The 23,760-nt window shown below is 47.0% G+C and overlaps 1 protein-coding gene across 3 annotated transcripts in view; it reads right to left on the bottom strand.

The window, feature by feature from the left end:
• The window catches only part of LOC126518329 (ATP-dependent RNA helicase vasa-like), a 95,145-nt gene that overhangs the window by 5,065 nt on the left and 66,320 nt on the right, over positions 1-23,760 (bottom strand). For all 3 annotated transcript variants that reach the window (XM_055064310.2, XM_050168172.3, XM_050168173.3), the window contains 2 exons: positions 16,404-16,691; positions 13,952-14,632 (listed from right to left, as the gene is read on the bottom strand). In XM_055064310.2, coding sequence (XP_054920285.2) covers positions 13,952-14,632; positions 16,404-16,691 — 969 coding nt within the window. The remainder of the gene's footprint in view (positions 1-13,951; positions 14,633-16,403; positions 16,692-23,760) is intronic.

The raw sequence follows: 23,760 nt of genomic DNA, 5'->3' as shown, positions 1-23,760 counted from the left end.
GCAGAGGTGCAGTTTGCCCACATACACAGCTTCGCTGGTAATCCTTCATAGTGGAAGAGCGCAGAGTTTTTTAATTCGCCTTGCACTAGCAATTCTATTGTACGCCTGCAAATTTCTTTATTTCATCGCACCACAAAATTATCTGCCGTACTCAACTGCACTTTCTTTCCCACGGCGGCCATTCTGTAACTAGCTTGACGTTGTGGGATTTTAGGTTTTAGGAGAGATTTTAGGTTCACCTAATATTTCTTTTACCAAAATAATTGCATATGAACACAAACTCCTCACAACCTTGATTTTAACAGTGAATTCTACAGGCAAGGATTGTCTTAAATTTTAAAATTATATTGCATTACAGAAAGAACCCTAGCAAGCTTTTCTTAATTAAATTATGGGGTTTCACGTGCCAAAACCACTTTCTGATTATGAGGCACGCCGTAGTGGAGGACTCCGGAAATTTCGACCACCTGGGGCTCTTCAACGTACACCAAAATCTAAGTACACGGGTGTCTTGCGTTTTGCCCCTATCGAAATGCGGCCGCCGTGGCCGGGATTCGATCCCGCGACCTCGTGCTCGGCAGCCTAACACCATAGCCACTGAGCAACCACGGTGGGTAGCAAGCAAGCTTTTTTAAGCACCCCAAGCAGGTAAAGAAAAAAAGACAAAGAAAAACTAAATTTGCAATGTCACAATGGCATACCAGATACAGTCGAAAACCGTGTTAACGAAATCCTGAGGGAACAGAATGTTCAAATCCCCACAGCCAATGCATATTGAATCTCTTAACATGGAAAACTTTTCTTACAGCAATCCCTCAATGAAATTTTCTAGAACGGCAGTCCGCAAATAATCCACGCACGTAATGCTAAGTGTCTAAAAACTGCTTAACTGTAGTGCAAACTACCGCCACAACGCACTTGCATGGCAGCCACCATTATTGTTTACAAAAATGCAGTGGAGCTATTAGTGGAGCAGTTGTACCCCGCAACATGCGACTGCACAGTGTCCCCAGCAAAAATGCAACATTACTATTCAATTTAGAAAAAGAACCATAGGCAACCTCGCAGAGGAGCACATTTATAATTCTGTGTGCCACTACAGCATTTGCTAAAGCAGGGCAGAATGCTTGTGTGGCAAGCTGACCATCACAGACTAGCCAAATCGACATTCGACACGTGAAGGCTTGGTTAACACCGACGACACTTTATGCTCTGTGTACATCTGCACATGGTCATGTGTGCAGTGCATGTGGTGACCAATCCGGACGGTCTGCCTTGCCAGCCTGCTAAGGTGCCAACTCCAGTTAAAAAGAAGAAATCTTTGATGCAACAGGACAAGGCTGCAATTATTTCACAGTTGAAAAGGGCTGGAAAAAAATGGAGTTCATTTGCAATTGCAGGCAGCTCAATGCCTACCATTTTGAAAAACAAGGCCTTCATTCTCGGCGCACTCAGAAATAGTGCGAAGAAACAAACTGTGATGGCTACGGTGTTTCCAGACTTATGAACGGCCTGCAAGGGTGCCAACCTACAAAATTTTCCCAGCCAGCTGCAGAGGTGGCGAGCTTCCGAGAAGCGACCGTGGAACCCTTCCCCACGTGCTGCGGCAACTCGTATTGTAGGGGCGACCATGTGCCGCATCAACACCCCCTCGGCGCTGCTATGACTAAAGGCGGTCGGCGGACCAAATATTGTTAGTGGATTCACTGTCGCCGTCACGGCCTGTTAAAAATGGCGGAAATCCTGGCCGCCTCACGGGGCGGCTTAGAAGTCGTGGACAGTGGGAATCTCTGCGGGACACGGCGGCCATTGTCTGCAGGGTCAACACTAGGATGAAGAGGCACCTGCTCGGGGCAGGTGCCTTGGACTTTGGACGCTCCGTTTGGTCGAACGGCCTTTTTCCCTCACCTAGGGATCTAGGTGAGGACAGGGTGTATTTAAGGAGCCATTGGCGACTCTGGGTGCATTCCTCTTCCAGTCATGTTAGACTGATGAACTGTTCAGTTCTCTTGTAGATGCTGTAAATAAATCCCTTATTCCTCGTTCTCGATGAGAAGCAGTCCTTCCCTTCAACAACGTCCTCAGCATGGATAAGTTGGACGACTGCATGGGTCAGCTACCATCTATTTCATGCCCGACCCCAAACATTACAAAAATATATGGTGGTGTTCGCGTGTTTTTGTGAAAACACAGTGCCATTGTCTGGCAGAGTGCTTTAGCACAAGGTGCTGGACTTCGTGTGCATGCTCGGGCACAATAACTAAGGCAAGCTCTGCTGGTTGAGCAGTGTCAAAGCTCACCACAACACAGTGGCCAAGTCAATTCCAGGGAGGCAGCAGCTGCCAACCCTGTGGCAATGTCGCGGCTGCTGACCAACAAAGAAGTACCGGACCAGTACAAGCCTTTGGACATTTACAATGTGGATGAGACTGCCTTATTCTACGAGATGCTTCAAAGACTCTGTGCTTAAAAGGCCAGAAATGCCACGGAGGGGGGGGGGGGGGGGGGGGGGGGGGGGGGGAAGGGGGGGGGACAGCAACGACATGTGACAATTTTGTTAGCTAACATGGATGTCACAGGCAAATGGCCATTGCTTGTAGTCTGCAGAAACAAGAAGCCCCACTGCTTCAAGGGAATTCATAGGCTGTCTGTAAATGCACTGCGAACCTGAAGGCATGGGTGACCCGGGTCACATTTGGCAGCTGGCTGGAGGCCGATGCCGACATGCGAAAGGCAGGCAGGCAGGTCGGTCTGCCTTTTCCAACCCCGAAGGAAATGGTTGAGCAGCCTCTTAAAGGGCCCCTCACCAGGCCACATAGCCAATTTCAGTTATACACTGGAAGTGCCCTCTAGGGAGCATTCTGCTGCAAAAATTTCTTAAATCGGTTCATTAATAGCAGAGATAAATATTTCTGTGACGCGAACCCATGACTTCAGGCTGCGAGCGTTGCATACGTCACGGGCCAAGCCTTCACGATTTTTTCCTCACTTTCTGGCAGCGCGGGTGCACTTCCGCTGACGGCGTCACACGAATTTGTGCGCTGTGCACGAGGACGCCCGACTAGCCCTACAAGTCAGTGCTAAACGAATACCGAGACAGACAAGCAGATCACGGAGCATAATTGCACACTGGAACACAATAGAAAATGAGTTTCGGTGCCTGCGCATGCGACTGCACGTGGGAACAATAACACAAAACAGAAGTACACCTCTCTTGATGCAGTGCAATGTAAACAAAAAGATGCAGACATTTGGTGTGTGTATTATTATTGCTGTAAACATTATTTGTCTATTCAAGCAACAGATGTTGCCTTGAATAATTCTCGAGGTGAAGTGTCACTACCAGTAATGTCACAACCCAAACGTGTATGTAAGGCACACTAGCATGTGTACGTCACCTTACCCGTGGCCTCTTTGGCAAGACCACGTGATTAGCACTTGCGTGCAGCCAGACTGAGCACAGCGGCTGCGAGGGGAAGGGCAACCAGCGCTCGGTTTGAAATTTCAGATTTTTCCCCGGTGTGTAGCGAAGTAATATTTAGTAGGCACTATCATTAGCGCGCATTGTATGCTCTGTGTTTGCTCAAAATGGCCCGACCTGGTGAGGGGTCCTTTAAGAAGTACTCAATCTCAAACAAGTTCGAAGGTAACGTGATCTCTTGCGATCTCTTACAGAGATGGTTTCGCTTTCGCAATACTAAATTGACATACAAGTGCACAAAGCAGAGCTCCACAATACCTTCTAGGAGGTATGTGAAATGCTTCCCAGAGAAATATGAATTGCGTGGTTAGCACTACTCTTGCTGTAGTGTGTGGGGCGCTGGCTCTCGGGTGGCGGGTCACATGCAGCGATTCATGGCTATTGAATTTAACGGAATCGTAGCTGTCACCATTTGACAGTGCCGAAGAGCTGATGCAGCGACATTGCCGCTCGAAGACATTGTGCAAATGGTCCAGTGCAGTCATGGATCAGCCGAGCGTCTGCTCTTCACTGCTTTTGTTCTCCGTACTGGCAGGGCCAGCATACCTTGTGCCAGATATGCCCTTTAAAGACCAAATGCAATGAAATTTCACTTGGGCTGAATTGACTATAAATGCCTAGCGTATACATTTAAAGTAATCGTGGCAAAGCTGCTGGGCTGGTAATTGCCTAATTTCGTTATTAACAGCTATTAAACAGTGCCTATGGAGACAACGCATGGAACTGGCGGCAAAGCGGTAGCAATGAGGATGTGGCAAATATTGAACCATGGGCAACTTTTGATGTCTCGCTTGCGCCTAGGCAGCCAGGCACAATGCTCCCTCATGTGCTAGTTAATGGGCGCCTTTCTTGGCATGCATTCTGGACTCCCTGTTGCGCTCGCGATCTGAGCTGTTGCAAGAATGCCGATGGGTTGCATGTCTGTCGGGTGCTTGAATACGTACTCGAACAAGAACGATGGTTGTGCAATACACAATGCTGAGTAGAGGAAGGCCGAACACATCTTTACTGTCCCAGCTAACGTGCACAAGGAATGCCAACTGCAGTGGAAGCTGCACAAGCTACATTTGAACAGCACAGTCGCGCAACCATCAAGCTCTACTTGGCAAACACTTTCTAGGGTTAGCTGCGATGGCACGAAAACGCGCTATACAGTCAGAACCCGTGATAACGAAATACCGCAACAACGAAATTCTCGCGACAACGAAACATTTTCATATCTCCGGCGAACGCCCATAGGATTCAATGCGTTTCATACCTCTCGGCAACGAAATGTCGCTGCACTGCAATCCCGCATCAACGAAATTTGCCGGAACGTAACTCCGCATATTGCGTAGGGCTAGCATGCTCTATAATGTGCTCAAATGAGATTGTTTTGCATTAAAATTGCGTAATATACCACCACATTACACTTGTGTGGGCACCGCCATTTTTGTTCACAAGAACAACCAAGCGCCGGAAGCGATCAGTGCACTGGAAACACGTCATGGCCGCCATCTTGTTTGTTGATCGCCCGTTTGAAGCGGCACCATGAGCGGCACGCACGTTGCCACCGGCATGAGACGACGTGTTTGCACGCCTACCAGGCGAGATCGTAGATTGTTGTTCGAAACGTGCGTTCATTTGGCGTTCCCCATGGCTGACGACTCGGCGAGGCCTAGGCCAATTGTGTGAGGCGAGACTGAACGCAAACTGGACGCGCGTTTCGAACGACAATCCCCGATCGCAGCAGTGCACTTCGTTCGTAATGTGCGCCTCGGTGAGAAAAATGCAGCAAAAACAAAGAAATCCATGTCCCACCTACGTGAAATCGTTTATGGCGCTTGAGATGGCAGTAGCAGCATATGTAGTGTCACGCCTGGGGCCATGATTGACCGATCGTCCGGGAATACGCACCCCTTGCTTCAAGAACGCTAGTTTTGGTGCCACCCGACAGGCATCGTGTGCGGATTCTACGCCGGACGTAGATTTGCGCGAAATGGCCGTTATCTTCATCGTTTGCCTTCACGTACACGAGGTACGATCACTTTTGCAATCGGCACCTACGGGCGCTGGAGAGATGCTGCATGCGCTGTTGGTCTGCGTCCGTGCCGAGTTACACAAAATCTCGACAAGTGATCGCATCTCCGAAAGCAGTTGACTGAGAATTCTGCGTTACGGCAGTACTGCCACTGCTGGTCGACGCATGCACTACACTTTGTACTGTCAACAATGCAATTCTATATCCTTGAGCAAAGCTTGCAAAGTAGGCCAACGGAATTTGGACAGTAAAGTTTTGTTCTGCGATGCATTACCTATCTGTACTGTCTTTTTCGCAACAAGAAAATTCTCGCGACAGCGTTTTCTTTTGCGTTTCCCGCCGATTTCGTTATTGCAAGGTTCAACTGTATGACAACTCGCACCCGTCGGTTGCGTCGTCTGCCTATTAAGATCAAATATCTCAGTGACACAGTGCTGAATAGTTGGTCAATCGTTGGCGTCAGCGTCCTGTCGATCTCTTATCGACCTAGTGTTACCACGCTTTAAATGAGTACATGAAGTCAGGCACACGCTGCCACCACCAGCAACAGTGCAGCAACAGTGGGCCGCCGCTGCAAGAAGACTGCGTCAGCAACGTGTTTTTGATGTGTCGTGCAAGTGTAATGCAGGGGTTTATGAATAAATTTGATAGCCATCAATGCAAAGCAGCAACTACGTGGTTCACGGTGCAGCCCAGATGAAGCCCTGGCCCTTTTCTGTTAAAGTGGGGTTGCAGTCTCACGCTATGCACGTTTTCGGCACCATAGCGACGTCGAGCTACCAGTGGAGTTTCAATGCGGGTACCAGCACAAGTGATTGCTGCAGTGAGCGTCTGTGCACATTTGTTTTTTTTCCCCGGAGTACTTCCCCCGATGTCATGCCGTGCACGTGTCCTTTCCAAAACATTTTGAAACTAATCCACTAGGGCAGGGCGCATGCGCCATCGTTCCGTGAAGGCGGATTCACGCCTTCACGGAACAGCAGAACGTACAGACAAAAGCAAGTGCTGATGCCAGCAGCAACTCGTCAAAAGCTGTGAAACCAGCTTACAAAATGAATATATAAGCCGCAAAATTTGAATTACAGTGAAACCTCGTTACTACGAACAGCACATTATCAAAGTTTTCAGAATTCCCCTGTTTACTTATGAACCTCAGAAAACCGATTGTTATTCGGTTCTCATGTCACATTAAGGGGGACACGTCTCAAGAGATCGAAAAATCTCAGAAAAATCCCTTTCTTGAGAACATTTTTGGTTCTGCAGTGTTTGATGCATTATCTAGGACATTTTCACACATCTTCAATCAATATTTTGATCGCAATATCTTATATCACGTCGGCGAGCTGTATTTTTTGCTGATGCATGCAAAGGAGGGCTTATGTCCACAATGCGCAGTTGACATTCCAAGTTTCTGATCGCAGCCATCTTGAGAAAGAGCCACTCTTCTAGTTTATTTCCGTGCTACCACTACTCTGTGCGCTGAATGGCTATGAAGAAAAAGGAGGCGAAAAGGTTGCCCCGATGCGCATTTCCGTTTGTCAACTGAGACACGCGACCATAGGCACATCATGCCATTGGCAGATTTTCACTGTCTACTCGGGCGTGTGAAACTTGGATGATGTCAAATTCAGTTTGCTACAAGCCACAAGTTCACCAAAAAGGAGAAAAACAAGGGTTGTTACTTTCTACAGTGCGCATTAATTTTGGAAGATGCCGGCAACAGTTTGCTACCCGTGACTGCAGAATAGGCTTACCAAATGGAAGCGGTACTGGCAGCAACCAGTGTTCACGTGGCCTTCCAGAAAAACTACAGCTCCATGATTTGGAGAACGTGAAAAAGGCTAACGGTTTTGTTTCAACATTGCCTACCAAGCAAAAATCAGATTTTCTCGCTCACAATGATGCAGCCGCAGCTGGCTCTGATGCGACGGAGACTCATTTCACTATCGTAAGCCTCGATTCTATAGTTGCTACGCTCTCTTGTTGCACAAGTTGCAGCGTGGCAGCGGGCAAAAGTGAACATGACTGCGGTGTCGCCATAGAGATAGTCATCCCATGTGGAATCTGCAGTGATGCTGCGTTGATGTGGAGTTTGCCACACATGAGCAGCGAACTCTAGAGACCGTTTTTTGTGGACATGAACAATCTAACTGTTCACGAAATGCAGAGCAGCGGTAATCTGCCCACTACACACCCCTTAACGTCTCAGTACTACGAACCACTATTCCGTAATCTGGGGATTCTTAGATTTCCGTGCATCCTTCATGGCAGCTGGAACAGTGTGCTAGCAGACAAGGCACAGAGCAGGCACAGCAGCGCTAAAAAAATGCAGGAGAGAATTTCTTTAAAAAACCTACTGCAGAGGTGACAACGCATCGGGTTTGGCGAGTGCATGCTCTGCCCAGGCAAGTGTCGCCTAGCAACGGGGGTGACTTCCTTTTTGTTTGCCCTTCTTTCTGCAGCTCTACTAGTTAGGCGTGCAGAGAAATGCAACCTTCGTACTCGCAGGGATGCCCCACGGCCACACTTCGCACTTTCTGGATGGCATCATTTTTGTGCACTTAAGCTTTGGAATAGTTCAGGGGCTGCCTGGAGCGAGACGGTGGCAGTGCTCACCGCAAGGTACACGAAAAAGAATAACAGGAAACATTGCACTTTGTGGCGACATACATGGAGCTTCCTTTTTCCAGTAGTTTTCTCAGCTATGTTTCCGATTTGCACGCATCACTCTTATTATACGGTGCTTTGGTGGTGCGTGGCTGTGAAATCTATGGAAAATACCAACACCACGGGCCGAGAGCCAACAGAAACATTTTCGTGGACAGCTCAGATGGTGGCAACTTATGAACTGATGGGTTGATGGGCAGAATGGTTTATTTTGTGGCTTTCACTATAACAACTATACACCCCCAGTCTCCTGTCGCAGTACAAGCACTGATATGCCTAATAATTGTTCCGACAGGCCTTCAGAGCTATTTTAGACATGCCTGTGGCAATTTGAGCGCGCCCTCGATTGTAACACGCTCCAGTTTTCCGTTAAAAAAAAGAGAGAGAGAGAGTACAATACCGTGCACCTCATGCTTTCATATACAGTAGAACCCCGCTGTTACGTTCCTCACTGCTGCGTTTTCCCGGCTGCTACGTCGTTTTCATCCAGTCCCGGCATAGCTTCCATAGGATCCAATGTATAAGGAACCCCGCTGTTACGTAGTAGCTGTGAAAACGTTCCCGCATGATACGTCGCAACTTAGCACCCCAAACCCGCCTGGGCTAAAGTAGGCAACGCGCTCCAACCGCCATTTTGGCTTTTGAATAGTTTTGGCCGGGCTTGGCCGGGCTTCGCTATGGAACTGGCTGCAAGAAGCCGCACGCCAGTTCGAGAGGCCGCCACTAGGTGGCCATTCGTGAAAAATGCTCTCACTATCATCACTGTGATTACGGTCACCACATGGTTGTTGGATGGGTCGACTCGCGGAGGAAGGAAACTCGGGAGAGGCCCTGACGTCACTCTTTGTGAAGCTAAAGTGAAACCGGAAGTTGGCGTTGCTCATGGCATTGCTCCGCCTATCGGGCCAGCTCTCCTCTCTTGTTTACATTTCTCGCGAAACCACGCCGCGCTGCGCGCAACTGGGCTGACTGGGCTGCTCGGACGCGCGCGCTCCGCAGCAATACTAAACAATCGTTAGCATGATTACGCCAAAGAGGGCAAACTTTCCCACGGATATTCCTTCGTTGCCATTGCCGTGGCGACGACAAGGAGCACGAGCCGCATGTTGCCGGTGAGTTGCCAAATCCTAGCTTTGGAGAAGCCGTCGCGGCTCTGGACCTCCTCCGCAGGTACGTCGCACCTCACAGCGACGCTGACAGCAATGCGGCCTTCCAGGCTATTAAGAAACGTGTGGCTATTTCTAGCGAGCGAAAGAAACAGCAAGCCACCATTCTAGACTTTTTTAAGTCCTAAGCGCACTCTGTGGAAATAAATTGCCTATAATTGAAGCTGCACTTTTTTCATTCATTTTCGGAGCTTTCCTCACTGTTGCGTTTTCCCGGCTGCTACGTTTTTTGCCTCGGTCCGGTGAAAAACGTATGAACGGGGTTCTACTGTAGAAATAGTATTTTCTCCGATTTGGAAAAAAACATTTATTCCCACTACACTAAAGTTGCGATCAATGAGAACGCAAATGGAAGCGGCGTACTTTCCGCCAAGATTTTCACTGCGCCGGTACGAGTCGAGCGGAACAATAGATATCACTCGTCATCGCTATCAGACAACCTATTGCTATCAACAGACCAAAGCATTTAATCGTCGGTGCCGTCCATGGCATTCGAAATGCCGCATTTCAAAGGCCTTGTTGACCATGGCAAACGGGATCGTGCACCATGCATCTTTCACCCATCCAGCAAAGTCCTGCAGTGAGGCAGGCTTCATTTTATTGGCTGCTATGTCACGCCGCCGGGTATCACGATAAGGTCGGTGTTGCATGCAGCCAGCTTGTCCTTGATACGCTGGTCAAGGTGACACGAGCATACCACGCAGACCCAAACTGCCACTGGGTGGGTCTCTTCTGCCAAACTATCAATCCAGTCAGTGATGAAGTCAGTGGTGATCCAACCTTTTTCATCTGCGCGCACGATCACGCCATTCGGAAACATGATTTGTTTTGGGGGAGTCTTCTGTCTGAAGATACAGGGGGGCAGCTTGTGCCTATTTGCAGTGCAACAAAGCATTGAGGCGACAAGTTTTTTTTTCGTGGCCGGAAGACTAAACACTCACTTGCTTCGCCCCCTTTTCAACAGTTGTGGTGGCAGGCATGTCAAAGTAGAGCGGCATCTGATCGGCATTTCCAATCTGTCCGAAGTGGTTGCCGTTTCAATGGCACAGTTCAAAACTTACCACTGAAAAGCAATTTCTTTTCATATTCTTCGGGTAATTTTTGGCATATCCCTGTCTGCTTTCACAGGAAAAAGCGTTTTCATAAAGTTTGATAGCCAGCACCTGCTCGCTTTGAAGTCACTCTGCATTAGCCCTTTCTGTAGGGCTAACTGCATTGCCCGTGGTTTGAGCAGATCGGTATCACAGGCCGCTGTGCCGCTTGCTGCTCTTGCACGTATTCCACGAGCAGCTCTTCTATTTTGGCGAAGCGGCCCTGCTTTGGTCCACTGAAAACCTTCCTTGTTGCTTTGCTGGCGAAAATAGTGTGTTTGCGCCAGTCCCGCACACGAGTTTCAGAAAGTGAACGCCTGTGATGCGGCCCGATTTTTTTACGTCTCTGCACACATGTTAAGGGGAGACGCGGGTCTTGAAATGACAAAAAATCGCAAAAAAGTCGATTTTTGGAAAAGTGCGTTTTCGCTACGTTTATACATTCAAGAATCCCTCCGCGAAATCTAGAACCTAAATTTAATCGGAAAATAATAAAAAAAAAACACTTATACGGGCCACGGTGGCCGCGGAATTAGCAAAAAATCGCCAAAAATGTTCGAACTTCGCGCCGTCGTCATTTGCGAACGCGTTGGCCGGCGGGCGCCATTTTGAGCTTGTTTGGAAGCTGCTTTCTTTGTGCGTATTTTGCGTCGGTTCAAAATGGCGTAGGTGAGGAGGAACCGACGCTATCGCGTCATTTCTGAAGGATGCGCCCGTGCCGCTGATTGGCCAAAGCACGCACGCCCCCCGCGCGCCTCGCTCCTATTGGTCCGGCGCCGTTTGAGTGCCGATTCCCGCGTTCCCGACAGGCTGGTCGCTCTCGTGCGCGCTGCGTGTTTGTCTCTGTGGTTTCATCGCGCCGCTCGCTTCTCGACAACGTTCGATGAAGTGTCTTTTTCGCTGCCTGAATGGCTGGAGGAGATCGTCGTCTGAAGACTACTACGCGTCAAGCGTTCGCCAAGGCGCGATGGCGGCCGTGGAATGCGCGATAGACGACGGATAAGCTTGTCGTGTACCCGGAGTTGCCGGCTGCTGGTCTGCCTGAAGATTCTGCCGGATAGAGTTCCGAGCTGCAATCCAGTACGTCTAGCATCAACACTTCGTCCACCCACGCCTCGCGTGTTGGCGCAGACCGTGTAGATACCGTTTTCTTCACGACCGAAGAAAGAAGCAAGCGCGCAGCGATCGCCGATAAGGCGAAAACGCTCCCGGCGTCGCAGTCTGCAACGGAGCGAAAGTTGGAGCTGCTGGGTGTTGACACGAAAGAGGACGTCAGCGACGGCGGAACGGAACTTGCGATCGTGGATTTATCCGTGGTGCAATACTTTTTTGGACTTATGCCGTGTCCCGTGTGCGCCAAGAAAACGCTGATGCTTTCGAAGGACCCCGCCAAGGAGTCCGGGATCTGTGCCAAGCTTGTGCTGGAGTGCTCCACGTGTGGCATGCGCGAAATGATAGTCAGAGGTTCACATGTCCAACAAGGATCACAAAAACAGAAATGCTTTGATAAACAAGCTTGCAAAGAGGCACAAGCCACCAACAGACTCTGCCTACAATCTTGGGCATTTATAGGTATAGGTGTGACCTTTTGCTGAATGCACAATTGTGAGAGTGTGCAAGAGATATAAATTTTGTTTACAATTTAAATTCTAGGATTTTACGTTCCAAAACCGTGATTTGATTGTGGACCAATTTTGACCACTTGGAAAGCGCTACAACACAAGCACATGAAGTTTCTTGCATTTCAGCTCCATTGAAATGTGGCGACCACCACTGGGATTTGATCCCAATTTTTTGTTGTAGCCGTAAACTTTGTGGAAAGGACATATTTTGTTGTGGCCATGAACTCTGCACAACTTTATTTGCATAGGGATGCCATTTGTGTGCCTTCTGTTCAACAAGGACCTAAAATAGGAATGTGAAGCTTATGGTGCTAGCTTTCTGGCATTGCTTTCAATGACTATGCATGATTTTGCAACCAATATCTCAATGTTATTTTTGCAAAATGGCCATATATATGTCATGAACTTGTTGCTGAAAGACAGGGCTACATGGTGGTGCAATTAATATTGCCATATTGTTAGCCCATTAAAAGTTACAGTGAACTGAAAGTTCAAACTCATTTTTCTCAGCTTCATTTTTTTGGACACCGCACACTGCCTTACGGGGGATCTTCATATGTTCTTTCGAAGTACCAGCAAAATGTTTGGTATCAATATATTTGTGTCGAATGGATCTAGCCGGTGATGCTATTTATTTATTTCTAAAGCTGCCGGCTAAATTTTAATTGCCACTAAATACAAACGAAAATTAGCAGAAATATTTGAATTATGTTTACATCTGTTATTTTTGCATTATAATTGCACTGAGAACAATAAAAATAGCATCACCGGCTAGAGCTACTCTCTGGCGTTCTGGCCATATACTTTGTTTTTCCTTTTGACAAAATTAAGTTTTTGAAAAGTCCCGTAAGAAATTGATTGAATTTCTGTATTAAAAACTTTGCATCATTTGTTCTAATGAAGATATACAAAATCTAATTATATATTTGCAATCAGCAGAAAGAACTGAACAATACTGTTAAATATCATCCCGTTCACACTAAAATTAACAAAATTGGTTTTAAGACCCACATCTCCCCTTAACTTTCCTTTTAAATGTGGCATTATGGTGGACTTGGCGTGTCTTTGCATTCGGCACTTCCATGGTGATTGAACAAACGCAGAAAACGGGAAGACGGGCAGTAGACTAGGTTACACCAGCGCCTGGTTACACGTACAACATCAAAGTATGCACATGCAGGAAGATACGGCAGCTAGGCTAGAAGCGCGTACGACGCAGCCATTTTTCGAATGCCGATGGCAATATGGTAATACGGATTTAGGGTCGTACTCTATTCTAAGGCTCATGCAATTTTCGGACCCGTTTTATCAGAAGAAAGGTGCGTGTTAAATTCGAGTGAATACTGTAATCGCTAGCACACACTTTGCCTTAAGTAGACCTTGAGCCACAATTCCCAAACCAGTAAGGGATCATATAAAGCAGAGCAAAATAATTTTGTTCTCGCCTCCTCCATGCTACAGCAACAGCACTGGAGAGCCTTAAAACCTGGACACAGGAAACGCCCCCAGTTTCAAGCACCACAGTGCGGAGGAACCGGCCACACCCACTACTTAACATGCACTTGCCCGCGTGAATGGGACGGCTAGATAAAAACATGCTGTACTTTCCTACAATCTCAGAGGTCACAGTTGAGTGAAAGGCTTGACGTATATATATACTAATGCAGCTGTAATATATCAGAACTGACCAGAAAGAAAAGGGGGGGGGGATGCAAGCACACCCACTTGCATCTATGCAACTCGAAAATGTAGGCAAGAGTGAGCACAATGAAATAAACATTGTGGCAAGTGGAGCTTTACGGCACGATCAGTAAAGGTAATTTTATCCAGGCATTTTATAATTTTATATGCACAGGACAATAAAACGGTGGCACAACGGAGGCAACAGCCAAGCAAGCACCCACCTCGGACAGGATCTTGATGAGTGGAGCAGCTAGTGCACTGTTAGCATCGGAGTCGTAGAAGCTCGAGGCCTTGCCCAGGTTGCCCACACGGCCTGTGCGGCCCACGCGATGCACATACTCGTCTATGGACTGGGGCAAGTCGTAGTTGATGACGTGGCGCACATCCTTGATGTCCAGACCGCGGGCGGCCACAGCCGTGGCCACAATGACGGGGCAGGTGCCCCGCCTGAAGTCCTGCAGGGCCTCCTCGCGCTGCCGCTGATACCGATCCCCGTGGATGCTGGTCGTCTTGACACCCTTCTGGGACAGGAAGGCAGCGAGGAAGTCGGCAGTCTTCTTTTTCTCCACGAACACCATGACTCGGTCGCTGCCCTCCTCGGCGAGGATGTCCAGAAGCTTTTGTCGCTTCTCAAACTGGGTCACCTGGTAAATCTGCTGCTGGACGTCAGAGTTGGCCGCGCCCAAAATGCCCACCGACAGCATGACAGAGTTGTCCAGGAACTCCCGCGCCAGCATCTGAATGGACTCCGGGAAGGTGGCAGAGAACATGAGCGTACGACGCTGGCCCCTCGGTGGCATGGTCGAGTGCCCCACGAGGGCGCGAACGTCGGGCTCGAAACCCATGTCCAACATCCTGTCGGCCTCATCCAAGACCAGGAAGCGCAACTTTTCGAATGTGATCTGTAACGAGCACAACAAAATGGGAAGGAGACGAGCGGATGTCATTTTCGAAAGTGCACTGCTTCACTGAGTTAACAGAAGCCCAGTGTGACCTTCAATTGTTTCGTTAACATGGGAATCTGATTACACAGGCATATATGCCAGTGCATATGGTTGTCTGCAACATATGCACTGAAATACAATTACACAACCTTTGTCGCAAAAGCTGTACAACTGAGTTAAAAAAACTTATTAAGCTTGTTACCTAATAAGTAAGCTATAGTCGCCTATCCTGGAACACCAAGTTCTTTAGGGGGGCGGGGGGGTTTAGAAACTATTTCTTGTTTACATTTGATAAAAATTATCACTGTTTTTTATGCTGATTTCAAAAATTATTTTAAATTGACGGAGTGGTTCTAGATATATTTAAAATTAATCGCCTATTGTTTATGGGAACAATTGTAAGAACAGTATCAGCCAGAATGTTTATGAAGACATTTGGCTGGAGAACACAACTGTAGGACAACCATTTTACTGGATTCTATTGGATTCTACAGTGACTGTTTCAGTTATAATAGCGCTTTACATTATGTTGGCGAGTTGTATGTTTACTAATGAACGTGGAAAAAGGAACTTCAGTGATTTAAGGTTCTACATTTCTACATTTCTGATTGCAGCCACCTTGGTCTTATATGAAGGAACCACTTGTTTAGTTTTTGTGCTACCGCTGTCCAATGCAGTCAATGGCTATCAAGAAAAAGACCGCAAAAAGTTGTCCCGATCAGAGATTCTGTTCGTTGACTGTAAGCACGCCATGCCAGTGGCAGATTTTAGCAGTTTTCATGGGCTGCTCGGCCACATGAAACTCAGCACAAAACAAATTCAGTTTACCACAAAGCATTAATTCAGCGAACAGAAAAAAACGAAGGGTGCTGAACTTTCGAAAATGCTCCAAGAATTTTGTCTGTTCCAAGAATTCAAAAGCACTGTCAAATGCTGACGGACTATTTGGCACAGTAACACAAATGCAGATGCTTTGCCCTCCATACCTTTCCCTTCAATGGCACAGAAAGTTGTCTACGAGTACACTACATGCATGTGCCTAAACTACATCGTTCAGGCTTCAAACAAAATACTGCATCACAAGTGCAACAACTTCCAGTGATTGTGCAGGTGCGCTCTTTCTTTTAACGCCTTTGATGCCACAAATTCATATTCCGAAATCCGGGGATTCTTCTATTTTAAGGTGTCCTTCACGACAGCCGGGGCAGACTACACGGTGTAGAAATTACCCCACAGTGCACGGGCTAACGAAAACCTAGGACAGTGAGCGGGATGAAAAAAAAAAAAAAAGCGGGGAAAAAAGCAGGGGGGGGGCAACCTAGACATTGCATGTGAAGAAAAACATTGCACCCTGTGCAGAAGGGGACAGGGGCTTGCTCCTTCATGGTTTTGTAGGCGGCGTTTCTTTCGCGTGTGCCACTGTTACCGTATGGTGAGTGGCAGCAGAATGTACGAAAAAATAACAGCACGGGCTGGGATCCAACACTGGCGCTCTCATGAACAGCCCATACAGTGTTAACTTATGCACCGCAATTAATTTTTGTGCTTCCACTATAACTCCCTTTCAGAATAACAAACGATTTGCCGCAGTTCCTGGAAGTTCATTGTATCAAAATTTGCACTGCATGACCATCGTTACCGTGGCAGCCAACCGACTGGAGGTCCCTCTGGTGAGTTTAGCAGGAAACCCTATGGCTGCAAGAAGTACGGAGTGCCCGTTGCCACCCACCTTGCCCTTCTCGACAAAGTCCTTGAGACGACCCGTGGTGGCCACCAGGATGTGGCAGCCACGGGAGAGCATTGCCAGCTGGTGCTGGACAGACGTGCCCCCGTACACGAGCACAGTCTTAAGGATCGAGTCATAGGCGTACTTGTGCGCATCCTGGGCAATCTGGATGGCCAACTCGCGGGTGGGAGACAGGATCACCGCCAGAGGAGTCTGCACAGGCTGGTTCGCAGGGTTCTCCAGGGCACTGTCACTCATCAGAGTTTGCAAAATGGGAAGCATGAACGCCGCCTGCACATAGAGCCAGCAGACACCCACTTCAGCAAAGCAGAGATGATGCAGTCAAACCTCGGTCACAAGAAGAATCAAGCAATTCAGACTGTGTACAGTTCCATCGAGCCTATTCATTCAAATTCATTCATGCCCGGGTGAGCACCATTTAATTCAGATGCCACGACACTACATAGGCCATGTGCTTGAGGACCACATGGCTGATACCCATGGTCATGAAAACAATAACTGAAGATGTGGCAGATGAAGAGCTAGTTTACTGTGCCCTGCGCAAACGCATGGAACCTGTAAACTACATTGCAATTGACAAACGAAAAGAAGGAGTTAACCGAGGGGCCCGATTTTTATTAGTGATACCGTAAGAAGCCAACAAACAATGACACCACGGACAACATAGGGGAAATTACTTGTGCTTGATAAATGAAATAAAGGAACGATAAATTAATGGAAATGAAAGAGGATGAAAAAACTTGTCACAGGTGGGGAACGATACCACAACCTTCGCAGTTCGCATGCAATGCTCTACAAATTGAGCTACAGCGGCAGCGTTTCCCCATCATTTCTTTTTTTCATTTACTAACCCTTTGACAGTCAATGACTTAAAAATACACCGCCGCGAACAAGTCCCAAAATGGTCGATGCCGTATATTTACAGCACCGTCTGTACATTTAAAAAGCGCGCCACTTTCCTAATTCGCTCGCCTCCCTCTCTCGGTTTTCATTGCATGGTTTGTTTTAGCGCTACTTTGCTCCCACGCGTCTATATACTACCGCTCGTGCATTTGCGTGCACGCGGCCGTTTGGTTTCGGCTTTTTGCGCTTGCAAAACTGATGGCTATCTCGTTCCTAATCGCTCAAAGGGCGACCGCTTGTTCCTTACTCATTTAGTGCTCACAGGGGTGCACATAGGAAGGATGCCACCGTGCATGCGTTTCAGTTTTTCTTTTAAGACTCACGACAACTAATTGCCCTCGCTGGTTGGCGATAAGATGAAGATTAGCGCAAGTTTGTCACACGTGTTGCTTTTTTTGATGGGCACACAACCAAACAGTTTTCTCGAGTGCGCGCACCCAGGGTGTCTACCAAGTTGACAATTCCAAATTCCCTGAGTTTTCCAGGTTTTCCCTGAGTGCCATTGAAAATTTCCCTGAGTGATGCAGAACTATGTTTTATGTCAAGACGGGCTGAAACCATATCACCCGATGCTGTCACTCTCTAGTAATCTATAGAAAAAAATTTAAAAAAAAAACGACTTAATCTAATTTGAATACTAAGGAGTAGTGTTCATGTTATTCAAAAAGAGATCTAATAGAAGGGGGGTTAGTAAAATGCCAGCAAATAAAATGTCTTCAAAGAAGATTGCAAATGGAGTCTGACATTCTCAAATACGAATAAAAAGAGATGGATATAGAAGCAAATATTGTCGAATATGGCCTATTTCTATCAACTGATAGCAAGCTCAGTGGTATTAGGCCCGAACTCTGTCACAATTGAGATTCTCTCTCAACAGCTCGTAAGGCCCAAATTCCCCCGAGTTTTCCCCGACTTTTTCCAGACTACTCAAAATCCCCGAGAATTCCCGGTTTTCCCGGTTGGTAGACACCCTGGCACCTATGCAGTTCGATTACGCTATGGACATACCTATTAGTGTAAGAGCAGGAACATTTCAGGCTTGCGAAATATTCTCGTGTGCGGATTTTCAAAGCCTTGAACTTTGCGCACAAAAATGCATCGAATTTTTAATTCGGATAAGTTTATTTCCTTTTTTTATTGTTACTCATGAATGAAGAGTGCCTGTATACCAATGCAAAATATTTTTTTCTCACTTTACGGTCACCTTAAAAAAATTATGGTAAATTTTTTTTCGAAACAAGCCCCTAGAAGAATTGGAATCTGCAATAAAAAAAATCGACTCTAGGCGGTTGCATATGGCAAAAAAAAAATCTACCCTCAAAGGGTTAAGCACAAGTAATTTCCCCTATGTTGTCCGTGGTGTCGGTGTCTGTTGGCTTCTAATGAATTGCAATTGACAAGCGGTTCCAACCAGCTTACAGGCAAAAAATACAGTAGAGACCAGCTGATAAGTCTCTCGTTCATACATTTTCTCCATTACAACGTCTCTAAAGCCCTGTCAGGGCAAAAGGCTCAAACATTATTAGTATTAGAATCCTCTTCGGTACCTTGTTGTTCGCACAATGTTCCTGCCCGTAAAATGCAACATTGGTGGTACTAATTTTGAAAATCGATTGTGCAGTCATCAACCACACAAAAATCTAAATTTTAATTGTAAACCTCTGACCCTTTGCGCCGTGCACTGTGCTGTGTTCACACCGACTGGCTGTGTGATGATCGACAGCTACAATAGCAATGCTTAAAAGGTAGCAGGTACAAGGTGGCGTATAATATTAATTTACAGCTTTTTCAAGGTGCAGGAAATTAATTATTTGCCCTTAATCATTTTTTTTACCATGGCATACAATGTAGATATGCTCTTTTTTTACTTTAATTAGATATTGAATTTAACATCTAAGGAAAAAACTGACTACAGGACAAAATGAGTCCTTGTAACAATTTGAAGTTCGAAAGAGCTGACAAAAAAGAAAAAGCTTTCAGGTGCCTTGCCACACGTCCAAAAAAGGGGAGACAGCTGCTTGCTTATGCCCAGTAGTAATGCATTTGATGGCTTTCTACAAGTTTTTCAAATTAGTCGCATACTTTTCTGGCAGTCCCCCAGAATATGCAAGGTCCTCCAAAGTGGCAACGTAGCCATTCATCGTTGCAGAACATCACTGTCCTCATCGAAGGAGGTCTCCTCAGGGTAAGCCTTGGGTAACACTTCACAGACAATTGCATCATCGTCAAGTTCTTTGGTTAACCATACAGCATCATCGGCAGCAAGTTGTCGAGATCATCTGTGTCCCTCACAAGCCTAGCATCTACGGCTTGCTCCCATGCTTCTCAGTGATCAGGAATCGGGAACGACAGCGTTAGTGTGGGTGAAGCCAATACAGACAAAACTAGTCTTTCTGAAAATGTTCTGCCCTATTTCGCGTGTCACATCCATCCATCTTTCGAGCACCTGAAGTGCAATCCACAAGTCGGCCTTTAGAATCTTGACTTGATGGTTGAGGTTGCAGCAACAGTAATTGAATTGTGCCCATGTTGAGAGGTTGTAGCCTTGCAGTGGCACTGGGTGGCAAAAAAAAAAAATAACCGATGGCTTTCAGCTCATCAAACTCCTTCTGCCACTCACCGAATAGCACCCAAATCATCCAGGCTTTTTTATTGTGCTTGTACTAAACAGGCACATAGAGCAAAAAGCACCTCTGCTTCTTTGACTTTCCTATGAAGAAATGAAGGAGCCTGTCACAACCGTAATAGTAATACTGTCATGCGCACTTCGCCAATTTTTTTCCCCCAACACATTTGTAGCCTTTCAGCGAGTGGGTCTTGCTCAGCAATATCTGTCGTACTCAAACTCAACCATCTTATCAGACAGCCAGTCATTCGCCATGTCTTCGTTGACTGCTGCTGCTGCTTTCAGAGGTAGCTGCAGCACATCTCGCACCATCGGCTCAACAGGTGGTGCGTGCAGTGGCATCCGAAACAGTGCCAACACTGACTACTGTACTTGCTCTAATCTAACGCGCACTTCTTTCCCGATAAAATGGGTTAAAAAATTGTGTGCACGTTAGAGTCTAGTACTGTAAAATTCCAAGCAAGTGCCCCCCCCTCAAGCAAGTCGAAATTACCAGCAAGGTGGTGTGGGGGGTGGGGGCGCTATCCCAAAATGGCAAAAAATTCAATATGGCGGCGACAAAATATTCCGGCAAGAAAAGAAAGTGCAGAGGGCTTAATGCGAGCTTTATTAAGCCAAAGATTTGTTTGTGCAGTTCATCACTCTTAAAACAAGTCATGCTTAGCTGCAGTGCATGGCTACCGACGACGGACAGCGAACCGCAGCTTGGCCATGCTCACATTGCAGCTGGTGGCGCCACGACAGGGTGTCTACCAAGTTCACATTTCCAAGTTGCCCGAGTTTTCCAGGTTTTCCCTGATAGCCTTTGCGAAATTCTATGAATGAGCGTGAACTCTGTTTTATGTCAAGACATGCTGACACCATGTTGCCCGATGCTGTAGTATGCATGTTGAAACAAAAAAATGACTTGATCTAGTTTGAATAGTAAGGAGTAATATCTACTTTATTTAAAAAAAAAAACAGAAGGAAGGTGTTAGTAAAATGCACAGCGAAAGAAATGATAAAATACATTGCAAATTGGGTCGAACATATTCAAATACGAATTGTAAGGAGATGCATACATAAGTAAATATTTTTGAATATGAGCTATTTCTATCAACTGATAGCAAGCTCATCGGTATGAAGCCTGAACTTTGGCACAACTGAGATTCTCTCTCAGCAGCTGGGAAGTCAACCTCAGCTGCCCTGACATACTCTCAGCCCGTACACAACATCTCAGTGCTGGGTTTCACTGCTTTGAAGAGCTTATTTTGGTTTGGATAAGGGACACCTGCATCTCGGCATCAGCCAACGCTTTCCTTTTTGAGCTCAAGCGCCTTCAAAGAGGCGGCGGCACGCTTCCTTTCCTGTTAATTCCTCAGTACGTCGGTCCTTCCTGTTCTCATCCTCCTTCTGCCATGTGTTCACTCCCTGTATCATTTGAAGTATCCTCTTCGTCAGTTGTACAGTCGACGTCCCATTTTCCGGACTCCCTAGGGGCCGCAAAAACATCCGAAAAATCGGGCAGTCCGAAAAAAAAGGAATGCATGTCTTATCTGCCCTTAAGGGCTAAAATTGCCACAGACACGTCCGAAAAAGCTCTTAAGGCCTGCCAGTACACTTATTAGGCATATCGGTGCTCGTACTGTGGCAGGAGACGGGGGTGCGCGTGTGTATGCATACTGTGTCCTGTGACAATTGCCCCTTCCTACGCATGTTATGCTTCACCGCGTAACATTGCTGTACTGAGGCGAAGCTAACTTTCGGACACTGTCAATACGCAACGCGCTGTAAGCTATTCGCGAGGATTATAAAGGCGGAGTCGGTGCCATTGCTGACAGCGGCGAATTCTTTCAATGAAAAGACACCGCACTGCACGGCAAGAAGCTTAATAACGAACATAGAAGCAGCTAGACCTAACGTTGCCGCGGTGGTGGCTACGGCCGCCAGCGGATCTGCGTGGTTCGAGGCGGCGAGATAAAATGGCGGCAGTGGTGGCTTTGATTATTGCCATTTCAGGCCTGCAGTCAGGGCAATATACACTGACTATATGGAGTACGTGGTGGTGCCACAAAGCCGTGCGAATTATCGGGCATGTCCAATAAATTGGGCGTCTGGAAAATCGGTCGTTGACTACTCTGGCAATACCTCGTGCCGGCGACACGGCGTCAATGACGATTCGTTGCAATTCCTGTTACTGGAGTCAGCATTAACACGACTTTCGTTCCCTTTTAATGAAGTTACAGTTAATTTTCCCTGATAGAAGCACAAATTCCCTGAGTTATTTCCAGACTATTCAAATTCCCGGTTTTCCCGGTTAGTAGACACCCTGCACGAATATAAGCCTGTTTTCTTCATGTGAAATTATTGCAAGAAGAGGGTAAAGCGGAAACAATGGCAAAAAACGCTCCTCGGGAGTGTCGAAGCGCCGTTTGCTGCAGATTTGAAGTGAGCCGGACAAGGCCTAGCAACGACATCTGTGGCAAGCTATCAGCAGCGGTGAGCGTAGCCCCAACCATTGAGTTTCATACAATAATTACTAGAGGAAACTCTGGCACTAGTATCTACAGGAACTGCAATGGGAACGGTTGTACCAGCAATTAAGGGAAGTACATGGATTTGCCTAAACTTCGTCCTTCGAGCTTCAAACAGCCTTTTGACTTTGTGAACTCGTTATTTTCAACAATACACTGCATAATAAATAAATGAACATTATTAAAATTGTCCGACAGCAGGATTCGCACACAGGACCTCTAGCACAGAAGCCCGATATTGAAACCATTACGCCACGGACACATGCGTCGACGAGCGATGTGAATCGCCCTTATGAATTTATTGCAGACATGCCAGTACCTTGAGACTCTTGGCGTGTTTCGATTTGGTCACCTCGACAAGCTCATTTCAATTAGGAGCGATTGCTCGTGTTCACAGCGGCTTCTGCACTTCGAAGTGTATAAATTGCTCCAAAATTTATAACAATGAAGGCATAAAAAGCGTAATATACAAAGCCACAAGAACATGTGAATTCACAAGCACGAAGATCAGACAAATCCATGTACTTCATCATTCCCAAAGACAACAGCTGCAGCATCGTTCCCTCTAGTACAGTGTAGTCCACTTATAACGATATCAAGAAGAGTGAACAATTCTATCGTTATAACCAATCATTGCTATACCTAGACTGCCATAAAAAGAAGAAAAGCATTTATCTCCGGTTTCATCGCACCACTGTCTTACGTTTGTTTAGCCGCTTGCTTCGTGACATTTGATAAGGTGACTTTCGCTGCCTGAATGGCTGGAGGAGGTAGCCGTCGCAAGGCTACTACGTGTCCAGCGTTCGCGAAAGTGGCCGTGGAATGTGTGGCAGAAGGCGGCTAGGCCTGTCACTCCCGGAGTTGCCAGTTGCTGCTGCTGCCTGGAGATTCTACCGGATCGAGTTCCAAGCTGCAACCCGGCATGTCTAGCCTGAACACGTCGTCCGCCCACGCCTCGCATGTTGGCACAGATCATGTAGACAGTTTTCTTCACAACTGAAGAAAGTAGCGAGCATGCAGCGAGCGCCAGAAAACGTGCCTGGAGTCACGGTCTGCAACAGAGCGAAAGTTCGAGCTGCTGGGTGTTGACACGAAACAGGACGTACACGACAGCGGAACTGAATTTGCGATCATGGATTTATTCGTCGTACAAGAGTTCTTCGGACTCGTGCTGTGTCCCTGGTGCAGCAAGAAAGCGGTGATGGCTTCAAAGGGCCCCGCTAAGGAGTACGGGCTCTCAGCAGGTTGTGAATGGTGCTGAAGAAATCGCAGGGCGCTTTTTTTGTTGCTGGGTGCT

This window comes from Dermacentor andersoni, chromosome 11 (genome assembly GCF_023375885.2).
Source record: "Dermacentor andersoni chromosome 11, qqDerAnde1_hic_scaffold, whole genome shotgun sequence".
Taxonomy (NCBI): domain Eukaryota; kingdom Metazoa; phylum Arthropoda; class Arachnida; order Ixodida; family Ixodidae; genus Dermacentor; species Dermacentor andersoni.
Note: the sequence above shows the minus strand (reverse complement) of the source record. Positions and strands in the feature narration are given on the sequence as shown.